This window comes from Cyprinodon tularosa, unplaced genomic scaffold, assembly GCF_016077235.1.
Source record: "Cyprinodon tularosa strain WSP-4 unplaced genomic scaffold, ASM1607723v1 ctg1272, whole genome shotgun sequence".
Taxonomy (NCBI): Eukaryota; Metazoa; Chordata; class Actinopteri; order Cyprinodontiformes; family Cyprinodontidae; genus Cyprinodon; species Cyprinodon tularosa.
The window spans coordinates 34,072-46,627 of record NW_024038084.1 but is presented as its reverse complement, the minus strand read 5'-3'; the positions used below and the strand labels follow the sequence as shown (position 1 = coordinate 46,627).

The window sequence follows — 12,556 nt, the reverse complement described above, 5'->3', positions numbered from 1 at the left end:
ATATATATATATATATATATATATGTATATACATATATATATATATATATATATATATATATATATATATATAATATATGTTGGGAGCTGGAGAATTTCCACCTTTCTCCAGCAGAGTCCGCCGTGGATCCTCTGAGGGAGCCTCCTGCACAGCTGCAGCTCGTCAAGATCATCAGAGGATCCACTACTTAAGCTGTCTTCAGACCTTGCCTCAATGCCGCAGTGTTGTTCCAGTTGGTCAGCGCTTAAGCCTAGATCCTCAGAGTAATTCTATGACTCTTGAATCCAGCTTGGATTCTAACCCTTGTATCTGTTTTCCAGGAAACCTGTGCTTCCTCTGTGAAAGCTCAGGAAGAGCTAACCTGCCGAGCCGACCCTCTGAGCCAAACCTGAAGAATCACAGAGAACCTCCAAGCAGCTCTGGACTAGAGCTGGGAAACCCAAAGCCAAGGTCTGTTCATAAGAGACGTGAGACGCTGAAGCAGCAAACGGACTCTGCTGATGAACTCTTCTCCAGAACCAACAGAGACTCTCCCAAAGCTAACCTCAAGAACCCTCAAGGTACACTCAGTGAACTTTAGGAAATCAAACCTCTGTTGGCAACGCTAACTGAACTGTCTCCCACGCAGACTCCGGTGAACCAGAATCCAGGCCCCGAACCAGAACCAGCATATTCAGTGTGCTTGTGCATAAATAAACTGTTAAACTTTCATCCCTGTGTCCGTCAGTGGTGTTCTGCATTCTTGGGTCGCTTTTAGTGAACCCATCATGACAATATATATATATATATATATATATATATATATATATATATATTATATAGAGAGCTCGGTGAGAGTCTGTTCTCTAGGCCACTCAGTGGGCACTCCTCGCCTCCTAAGCCCCTCAGAGGGCGCTCCTCGCCTCCGACGCCTCCTCAGTGGGCGCTCCTCCCCTCAAGGCCCCTCAGCGGGTGCTCCTCACCTCCGAGGCCTCCTCAGCGGGCGCTCCTCGCCTCCGAGGCCCCTCAGCGGGCACTCCTCGCCTCTGAGGCCTCCTCAGTGGGCGCTCCTCTCCTCCGAGGCCCCTCAGTGGGCGCTCCTCTCCTCCGAGGCCTCCTCAGTGGGCGCTTCTCCCCTCCGAGGCCCCTCAGTGGGCGCTCCTCGCCTCTGAGGCCTCCTCAGTGGGCGCTCCTCCCCTCCGAGGCCCCTCAGTTGAATAAACTTTTGGCTCTCAAAATGGTACTGGTGCCCTATTTGTTGGTACTCGCCGATACCGATACCACCATTTTAGTGAAGTACTGGGGCCCCACCCGATACTGGTATCGGTATCGGTGCAACACTACTAAAAATGTAAAATTATAACGAGTTGTTCGTCCTCTTTAGCTGTGTTAAATTTGATGAACAATTGAAATAGAATCCAAAATGTTGACATTTCTTCCACTTAGCATGGTGTTGTATTCTCCCAGAATGCCTCTGCCTTCACATGCTGTATGGAGTGATCTGTGGTGCTTTAAGATTCATGACAAAATGTGGAGCGATAAGTATTCACTGTCTTGTAAAGTAAAATGGTCGTCTTTGCATGAGTGCCAACTTTATTATCAATAAGCCTCTACACTCACCGGACACTTTATTATGTACACCTGTCCAACTGCTCATTAACACTTAATTTCTAAGCAGCCAATCACATGGCTGCAACTCAGTGCATTTAGGCATGTAGACATGGTCAAGACAATGTCCTGCAGTTCAAACCAAGCATCAGTATGGGGAAGAAAGGTGATTTGAGTGACTTTGAACGCGGCATGATTGTTGGTGCCAGAAGGGCTGGTCTGAGTATTTCAGAAACTGCTGATCTACTGGGATTTTCACGCACAACCATCTCTAGGGTTTACAGAGAATGGTCCGAAACAGAAAAAACATCCAGTGAGCGGCAGTTCTGTGGGCGGAAATGCCTTGTTGATGCCAGAGGTCAGAGGAGAATGGACAGACTGGTTGGAGCTGATAGAAGGGCAACAGTGACTCAAATAACCACCCGTTACAACCAAGGTGGGCAGAAGAGCATCTCTGAACGCACAGTATGTCGAACTTTGAGGCAGATGGGCTACAGCAGCAGAAGACCACAGCGGGTGCCACTCCTTTCAGCTAAGAACAGGAAACTGAGGCTACAATTTGCACAAGCTCATCGAAATTGGACCATAGAAGATTGGAAAAACGTTGCCTGGTCTGATGAGTCTCGATTTCTGCTGCGACATTCGGATGGTAGGGGCAGAATTTGGCGTCTACAACATGAAAGCATGGATCCATCCTGCCTTGTATCAACGGTTCAGGCTGGTGGTGGTGGTGTCATGGTGTGGGGAATATTTTCTTGGCACTCTTTGGGCCCCTTGGTACCAATTGAGCATTGTTGCAACGCCACAGCCTACCTGAGTATTGTTGCTGACCATGTCCATCCCTTTATGACCACAATGTACCCAACTTCTGATGGCTACTTTCAGCAGGATAATGTGCCATGTCATAAAGCTAGAATCATCTCAGACTGGTTTCTTGAATATGACAATGAGTTCACTGTACTCAAATGGCCTCCACAGTCACCAGATCTCAATCCAATAGAGCATCTTTGGGATGTGGTGGAACGGGAGATTCGCATCATGGATGTGCAGCCGACAAATCTGCGGCAACTGTGTGATGCCATCATGTCAATATGGACCAAACTCCCTGAGGAATGCTTCCAGCACCTTGTTGAATCTATGCCACGAAGAATTGAGGCAGTTCTGAAGGCAAAAGGGGGTCCAACCCGTTACTAGCATGGGGTACCTAATAAAGTGGCCGGTGAGTGTATTTACACAGCTATTTTTAAATAGCTGCATCTTATTTATTAACTCATATTTCCAATAACAGGGCCTACAGGTCCAGGACTATTCCAACTTTGCCTTTCCTCAGTGCACAACCGGATTCAGAAACAGCTTTATTGACAAACGGTATTTGATACAGTGAGGTTGCTTTGATGACTCCTTCTGGAGTCGATGAGCCTCGATGAACCTTGATGAACCAGAAAACTGGTCTTCAGGCTTAATTTCCAGCAGCAACTTTCTGCATACCATGACCATCCGATGGTGATGATGATAACGATGATGATTAATATGGCATCGATGATGATAATGATTATGACGATGGTTAAGATGATGTTTATGATGACGATGATGATGACAAAGATAATGTTTACGATAATGATGATGAAGGTGATGATGATGAAGATGATGACTGCAGCATATTTACGGTAGCTAACACACCAAACCACTGATTCTAACTCGCACTTCGCTCCTTTAAATCATTGAGGCTGAAGAGTTTGGAAGAAGCTTTCTTCATGAATCAAAGAAGTCTGCTTAAAGTTCAGTATTTATTATAAAGACAGAAGCCCAGTTTTATTACCATACAGAAATCTCCCTTAATAAATCTATGTTGCAATAAACATTGAATCAAGAGATAGAGAGCTGATGTTACACTTAATGATTGGAATCATGCAAGAACTGAACGTGAAAAGAGCACAAGGCTCAGTTTGCAGCCCCAGCAGCAGCGGCGGCCATCTGCTGCAGCCTCTGAGGGAGGGTGACGGTGAAAAAGTGAACCCTGTGCTCCTTCAGTTTCTGCCTGGCAGTCTGGTTTTGGCCCAGCTCCATGTACTCCTGCTTCTGCCTGTCGTACAGCGGCCAGTTCACCAGACCAGGACCGTTAGGAGAGCTGGGGAAACATTGAGAGACAAACCAAATAATCTGTATGATTAAACATGAAACGGAGAAGTAGACTTCTAAAGGTCTTTAGTTTTCTGCATGTCTTCTGCCTCGCTCTGGAATGAACAAAGTTTTCTCCACTTCTGGTTGCCTGGGATGCCCCCTGCTGACCGTAGCAGGGATGCCATAAACCTGCAGGCCTTCAGATTGCCATGTCAATGGAGTAAACATCAGTCAGGGTTTGTTCCACAAGTCGGCCTCCAGCAGGTCAGAGATATTGTATTCTTAAAAACTTTAAGGCGAATAAAACACTTTTATTGTTTGTCATGTTCTACAGACGTGTGTCAGAAAAACAGCTAAAAAAGTCAGATCTTTAAACATTTTACCCACGATGGCTGATGTTCAGTTCTTGGTGTATGTGTCGGGAATCCAGTTTGTGTGGTCTGTTTTTGTGTTTCCTTTCCTCCTCCACCAGGTGGTGCCCTGTCCTCATTGGGTCTCCCTGCACACCTGCAGCTCATTGCCTCATTACCTTTGGAGTGCTCTTAAGCTGCTGACTGCCACTACTTCGACGCCAGAGTGTTTACCAATACTGGGTACTCTAGCCATGCTTAGTTTAGCAGAGACTAACCTGAGTTTTTGTTTGCCAATACTGGGTACTCTAGCCAAGCTGAGTTTTGCTGAGTCAAACTGAGTTTTTGTCAACCTGAGTCTTAACTTTGTTTTTTGTCTTTGCCTCTCGGCAGGAAGTCATCCTGCAAACTGGAGTTTTTCGGACCTTCTCTCTCTGGAAGGATCAACTGAGCTTCTAACTGAGCTGGGGTTCCAAACAGGAGGTTTGGATCTACTTTCCCCAAGAAGTTGTTTGAGCTTCACACCGAGCAAAGGTTTCATCCGCACCACAGCCTGTTCAAGTACCGCAGGAAATATGAGTGGCAGTCAGCTTCTCCGTTCACCAAAGAACAACCACAGCCTGAGTAAACCCTGTCCGCCCAACACCAAACAAGACAATCTCTGGAACATTCCACACAGACTGGATTCCATAAAGGACACCTTTTTCTGGAGAAGTGAGTCTGCAACCTATTCCTCCAATTCAAGCCAAAGAATCTAATTTCCCACTGAGTCTGAACTAACCGCAGTGTCTTCCCCTCACTCTCCAGTTCCGGTTTGACGGTGTTCAGAGCAGCACTCGACTCATCTCAATATTCCAAATAAACCTGTTAAACTTTTCCCTGGTCTCTCTGTTTGGTCTTCTGCATTTTGGGTCAGACCTTTAGAAAAGATCATGACAGTATGTGCCATGAAACTGATGGACATTCATGAGCCTGTTGGAACTGAAGGGGACATCTCCCACCCCCTCACTTATAAAACATGCAGAAAGCAGCAGACGCTGAATTTGCTTTGCAACACATCAAGCTAAACCTAAACATCTACAGACCTGCTTTTTGTCCAAAATAATTCACTCAGCATCAGATCTAAGGAGAAACAATTCAGTTGGCAGACCAAAGGAGCAAGTATAAGGACACTAAAAACATATAATTTTCAGCTGTTTTGCCCACAGATACACTATATTGCCAAAAGTATTTGCTCACCCATCCAAATTATTGGAATCAGGTGTTCCAATCACTTCCATGGCCACAGGTGTATAAATTCAAGCACCTAGGCATGCAGACTGTTTTTACAAACATTTGTGAAAGAATGGGTCGCTCTCAGGAGCTCAGTGAATTCCAGCGTGGAACTGTGATAGGATGCCACCTGTGCAACAAATCCAGTCGTGAAATTTCCTCGCTCCTAAATATTCCACAGTCAACTGTCAGCTGTATTATAAGAAAATGGAAGTGTTTGGGAACGACAGCAACTCAGCCACGAAGTGGTAGGCCACGTAAACTGACGGAGCGGGGTCAGCGGATGCTGACGCGCATAGTGCGAAGAGGTCGCCAACTTTCTGCAGAGTCAATCACTACAGACCTCCAAACTTCATGTGGCCTTCAGATTAGCTCAAGAACAGTGCGCAGAGAGCTTCATGGAATGGGTTTCCATGGGCGAGCAGCTGCATCCAAGCCATACATCACCAAGTGCAATGCAAAGCGTCGGATGCGGTGGTGTAAAGCACGCCGCCACTGGACTCTAGAGCAGTGGAGACGCGTTCTCTGGAGTGACGAATCGCGCTTCTCCATCTGGCAATCTGATGGACGGGTCTGGGTTTGGCGGTTGCCAGGAGAACGGTACTTGTCTGACTGCATTGTGCCAAGTGTAAAGTTTGGTGGAGGGGGGATTATGGTGTGGGGTTGTTTTTCAGGAGCTGGGCTTGGCCCCTTAGTTCCAGTGAAAGGAACTCTGAATGCTTCAGCATCCCAAGACATTTTGGACAATTCCATGCTCCCAACTTTGTGGGAACAGTTTGGAGCTGGCCCCTTCCTCTTCCAACATGACTGTGCACCAGTGCACAAAGCAAGGTCCATAAAGACATGGATGACAGAGTCTGGTGTGGATGAACTTGACTGGCCTGCACAGAGTCCTGACCTCAACCCGATAGAACACCTTTGGGATGAATTAGAGCGGAGACTGAGAGCCAGGCCTTCTCGTCCAACATCAGTGTGCAACCTCACAAATGCGCTTCTGGAAGAATGGTCAAAAATTCCCATAAACACACTCCTAAACCTTGTGGACAGCCTTCCCAGAAGAGTTGAAGCTGTTCTAGCTGCAAAGGGTGGACCGACGTCATATTGAACCCTATGGATTAGGAACGGGATGTCACTTAAGCTCATATGTGAGTCAAGGCAGGTGAGCAAATACTTTTGGCAATATAGTGTATATCTGCAGCCTCAGAGCGTTTGATGTATTTAAATGTTTACGTTCAGCAGAGGTTAATGTGGTTATTAGAATAATATAATTCTGACATATTTTTACAGAATTAAGGGAATGATTCACAAAAATGACTCCAGTAAGAAATAGAATTTTATCTAAAGGCTACTGGAGCAACGACTGATCATAACGTCTGATTACATTTGAAAATAATCTATTATTACTAAACTCTCCATAAATCTGTGTGTTTTAAAGACTAATGGAAATGAAGCACAAATAAAAATTAAAGCAGGAAGGTGGGTAATGATCATATTGTCATTAAACTGCTCATTTTGATGATTGCATTTGCACATTTTAACTCTTTCCCATCTGCAAGTCCACAGTGTCTGAGAGGAGTTGATTTACTATCAGAAAGCAATGCCTCCCATAACAGGCCAGACTCTTCAATGTTTATTCATAAACTTTTATTGTTCTGCAGCTGTCTGTAATTTGCATGAACTAAATTGTTTGTGGAGAACTCCACAGGTCTGTGCAGACTTTAAGTCGGTGAAAAAACCCTGTCTAGGCAGAAGAGAGCAGAACTTCAAGCTGTGAATGCTATGATCGTCTTGTTCTCATTTCTTTGCAAGACATGAATAAAATGTAGACCCAATGAAATCCATTATTCTCCTTTATTTAACTGGATTCCAAAGTTATTATTTTTTTTCCTACGACAACAATAATGAGAAGTTGTCTTCTGAACCTAATGTTAGAACCAGTCTTTATGAAGTGTGCTGGTCCTGCTCTCAACCAGAGGGCTCTGGTTATGTCTCTGATGTCATATCATTATTGTGTCTGCAGGAAAGTGTGCTATTTGTGGCTAGTTTGATGGAAGAATTATTTGATAAGTATAAAGCGCTCTTATTTAGATGATTCAGGACATCACGTCACTTCCTAGGAATCACGTCTTCTCTGTAGTTAATGCATGTTGTTCGTAATGTGGATCATTCTTGTGTGCGTTCATGCCTAAAATACCACACACACACCCACACACCTTGTTATTATCCAGTTCATCATTAGTTTTTGCATAAAAGTCTCTCCTTGCTTATACTCTCTGATAGGAGTCCCTGTCCTAAGATGCTGTCAGATCAGCAAATAATACCCAGGGTCCCCACTCTATCACAGTGTCCATATCATTATTTGTGTTAAAAAAATCATTCATCTAAATGAAAAGATTGGGTAAACCTTAAAACTACTCAAATAATATTTGGAGCTTTAAAGGAATAGTACACCCAAAACATGATTAGCCTTCATTTTCTACTCACCCCCATGCTGAACAACACCCTGGAGTACTTTTTTGATATCTCAAATGCATCTGGAGATCTGGGAGGCTTCTTGCTGTCTGCTGACATTCAAATAATGGAGGTCTATGGCACCCGAGGCAGAAAGGTCCATAAAAGTCCACAAAAAACGTGTCAATATTCCTCCATACTGCTCGTCCAATGTATTCCAAGTGTCCTGAGTGGGTAGCATCCAGAATTTACTCGAAACGAAGTCATTTAGAATGTTTTTAGAGCATAAACAGTAGTGTATAGGATTTCCTAAAAGCGCCTTCACGAGTGTACGGAAGCCGGCAGACCAAACCAGATGAAAGTGCGCATTCAGCTCGGCAAAGAACTCATGCTCTTCCTCAACACTGAAGTCCTCAGACATTTTTCTTTCGTTGTTTCTTTCTTTGCACAGGTAAACAGCACATTTCTTCTTCTACGCTTGCATTATCGGCAGAGCAGACACTGAATGCGCACTTTCGTCTGGTTTGGTCTGCCGCGGTTTCCGTAGACTCGTGAGCGCGCTTTTAGGAAATCCTATACACTACTGTTTATGCTCTAAAAACATTCTAAATGACTTTGTTTCGAGTAAATTATGGACTCTACCCACTCAGGACACTTGGAATACATTGGACGAGCAGTATGGAGGAATATTGACACGTTTTTTGTGGACTTTTATGGACCTTTCTGCCTCGGGCGCCATAGACCTCCATTATTTGAATGTCAGCAGACAGCAAGAAGCCTCCCAGATCACCAGATGCATTTGAGATATCAAAAAAGTACTCCAGAGTGTTGTTCGGCATGGGGGTGAGTAGAAAATGAAGGCTAATCATGTTTTGGGTGTACTATTCCTTTAAAAATATCGTTCCTTACAGTTAAACAGGAAGGACTCTGCAACAAAAGGAGAAATCAATCTGATCGGCAACAGGTCAGAACCACCTCTGCAGCTCAGTGGTTTCATGGAACACGTTATTTTAATATCCACCGATATAAAAAGAGTGTAAATCCGCAGAGGAGACTGATGCCCTTAGCTGAGCACAGAGAGATCCAGAATACAGAGAGACCTTGACACCCCAACCCAGTCTCTCTTTAACATTAAAGGTTGAAACATCTTTGATCTTCAGTCAGTGAAGTAAATTCCTAATATCACATGAGAAAAACTAATTTAAATAACTTACTGATGTAAAACTAACTAGTTACCATGGCTACCCACATCTGCTCATGTTTCACTTCTTACCCAGTTTTGATGAAGTTTCCCCAGTAAGACATCATAGTCCTACAGAAGCTCTCATCCTCCTTAGTGATGTTGCCTGAAGACAGAGAGAGAAGAGTTTGACCCACGGAAAGAAAGTCTGGACTCACCAACCAGAACTCTCAGACCTTTTACAAACAGTGAGATTCATTCATTCATTTATTTTAGTGTTGCGCTGATGCCATTTTTTGGCCCTGATACCAATATTTGATACCTGGCTGTGCAGTATTGGCCAATACTGATACCATCTGTTAGAAATTGATGTGTGTGTGTATATATGAAGAACTGCATACTACTTGGATGTAAAATAATTGCCATCATAGCTTTATCAAGCTGCTGCCTACCTTTGAGAAGCAGGAAAAAGACTAATACAAATGAAACCAGTAGAACTTTTCATTGCCTTCCTGGAATGGGTGACAATAGTTGAATAAACGTTTCAAAATGGTATCTTTGCCCTATTTGTTGGTACTCGCCGATACTGATACCACCATTTTAGTGCTGGATCGAGGCCCCGGCTGATACTGGTATCGGTATGTAACACTGATCTATTAATTCATTTTATCAGATTCCAGGGTGATGATGTCATTAAATCACCAGTGGAGTCCAACCCTGTAAAAATATATGAAGCTTGTTGGGTTTACACCAGCTCCATGTCCAGAGTGACTTCTGTCTCCTTTCACTGTGCGTCTCTGGCTGCCTTTAGACTTACAGCTTTCTGTCAAATCAGAGTTCAGAAAGGATGCACCCAACCTCTTACTGACTTCAATTTAGTCCAAAGTGTGTCCAAAGTGGGGACCGGGGACCCTTTTCAGCCCTTAGAAAAATCAACTGGTTTTACTGACTCTTGATCAGATCGAGAATATAACTAACCAGCTTACTAACTTAGCAGCTCTGGAAGGGTTTGCTTTTGTTGCCGTTGTGTTTATCGTATTCTTTGATTTTTTTCCCCTCTAAGAGTAATTTAGCTTTTTTACCAACATTATCTCCTGTAAATGAAACCTTTTTGTATTCATCATGTTATTCAGTTTCCCTGATATCTTGTTTCTCCTCTCTGTCACCCCCAGATTTCCCTGCTGTGGGACAGTAAACAGCATATCAGCAGCAGACATTAGCATGTTCATCCATTCATATGAAGCCAAATTTAGCAGCTGTTCTTGCAAACTGACCCAAATCATTTTAGATTTTCAATGAAAACGATTTGTTGGCGAGTACCAACAAATAGGGCACCAGTACCATTTTGAGAGCCAAAAGTTTCTTCACCTATTGTCACCCATTCCAGGGAGGCAATAAAAGGTTCTACTGCATTCACTTTGTATTAGTTTTTTTTAGGGGTGTAAATCACACCCATCACTGCGATTCGATTCAGTATCAATTTCCTGACCCAACGATTCGATTATTTTGTTACTCAAGAATCCGCCATGTCTGCCTTGCCTACTGTTTGCCTACCCTCTTTCTGTTTCATGCAGAAAGAGGGTAGTGGCTAAAGGAAGCGAGGTAGGAGGGCAAAATAGGTTTAGCGCCACTGCAGCACGGGAGTCAGAATTACGCCCAGGAGCAAATGGATAAAAATGGACCGGAGTAAAAAATAAAAGCTGAATCAATACTCTTGCGGATGTGTTGATGCATCGGATCGTCAGCTGTTTGATTGATGCATGGATAAAAAAAACTATTATTATTTACATCCTTAGTCTTTTTCCTGCTTCACAAAGGTAGGCAGCAGCTTGACAAAGGCATTATTTTACATCCAAGTAGTATGCAGTTCTTCACATATACACACACACATCGATTTCAAACAGATGTTATCGGTATGGTATTGGTATTTGCCAATACTGCACAGCCAGGTATCAGGTATTGGTATTGGGGCCAAAAAATTAACCTGACTCCGCCAGATGGATTTGCTGGATTTGCTCCGCATATCCATCTGGAAACCTTCCGTTGAAGTAATTTTGGGAAGGGGCGAAAATACTGGTTAGCTGATTGGCCTATGTTGGTGATAGACGGGCCAAATAAACCAATCAGATCAACGAAGCATATGACGTAACTCTTGCCGAAACCAGTCAGGAGAAGAGCAAAAACATCTTTTCCTCTGAGAAAAGCCTCCAGAGCAGTGTTTAGCTCTTCTTTCAGTGAAGAAATACTCTGTAATTCCGATAAAACTTGCTCGATAGCCATGCTAACGCTAGTTTTATCGGCTGAAGCTGCCATGTTCTTTAGACTGAACTGTCGCACTTCTCGTTGCGTCACACCTCATCCCGCCTCAAAGCCAACGCTGATTGGACGTTCGTTTGGTGAACGGCTCCAAATTGTCTTTAATAACGGAAAGTCTCCAGACTGATCTGCGAGTGAAACCTTGAAAGCTCGCGAGATCAGGATGGTCTCACGAGGCTACCAAAAAATGGCATCGGCTAATACTAGTAACCAATGAGTCTGTGTTTTTGACATTCAGTGTCTTTTAATTCAGTTTTAATTCAACTCAATCACCAAATAAGAATGATTTATAAAACTGGTGGGTGTGGTTGGAATGTAAATCTCGTTTACTAACCAGTAATTCTGATCTGACCATTCCAGAAACATCCACCGAACATGAAGCCGACATCATCTGCGTGGTCCGCCCTCACAAAGCTGGGTCTGTGTCTCCTGAGTATCTCTGCGCTGTACACAAATTCATACAGGTACACTGGAGCGCCCACATCTGAAGCCAGAGAGAAGAGGTGAGGCCTTGGAAGTGAGGTACCACGGTTCGCTCATCTGTGTTTTCACAGGAGGCCTCTCTCTGACCTGTGTGGTACCCGGCTACGTTGAGCACAGGCAGCGCCATCAGCAGGTCTCCAATCACTTCAGTGAGGCCGTCTCGGATGTCCTCTGGACTTTTTGCATCTTTCAGATATTCATCCGCAATAAGACTGTTAGCTGAAGAGACCTGGGACACAGACAGTTTCAGAAATCCTTAAAGTTCTGAGACAAGGCACGTTTTCACAAAGTAGAGAAGCAATCATCGAATAATGGCCAAAAATGATGTCACTCTGAAGTATTTAGGTGAACAGAGGAGCTTATGGACGTGACGTATTGATGATTTGATCATATGAATCCAATCCGTCCATCTTTGCACCTGATGCATAAAGCTATTCACTATGAACCAAAGTCCCTCCTTCTGTCCGACCTGTTGAAAAGACATCAGTCCCTCAGTTCTCATCCTCGTCTAACCGATTCTACGGGATCTTCCTGTTCCTCCGTCTTTGCTCCATGCCTTGCTTTCATTCCAGTTCTGAAAGTTTCTGTCCACTCATTATTAAAGACTTCCCTTTGCTTTTTCCTAAATCATCTGTTCATTTCAGTCTTCCTCACATCCTACAAAACAGCTTTCCAAACCAAAGTCACATGACCTTCTTTTAGAGAGAGGAGCTTTGGTCCATTAATGGATTCAATTAAGTGAAGCTAGTTCTGCATTTTTCAAGCAAAATATTTTTACTCTGCAGAGTCAGTTTA

The 12,556-nt window shown here is 43.8% G+C and overlaps 1 protein-coding gene across 2 annotated transcripts in view; it reads right to left on the bottom strand.

The window, feature by feature from the left end:
- Positions 1-3,358: 3,358 nt before the first annotated feature.
- LOC119777798 (carboxylesterase 5A-like) overlaps positions 3,359-12,556 on the bottom strand; it is a 31,801-nt gene continuing 22,603 nt past the window's right edge. Inside the window, exons 10-13 of one of the 2 annotated variants that reach the window (XM_038276787.1) lie at positions 11,849-11,990; positions 11,613-11,762; positions 9,056-9,128; positions 3,359-3,716 (exon numbers count right to left, since the gene is read on the bottom strand). In XM_038276787.1, the coding sequence (XP_038132715.1) occupies positions 3,530-3,716; positions 9,056-9,128; positions 11,613-11,762; positions 11,849-11,990 (552 nt within the window). In that variant the 3' untranslated portion in view covers positions 3,359-3,529. The remainder of the gene's footprint in view (positions 3,717-9,055; positions 9,129-11,612; positions 11,763-11,848; positions 11,991-12,556) is intronic. The other variant, XM_038276789.1, reaches the window with a different exon arrangement.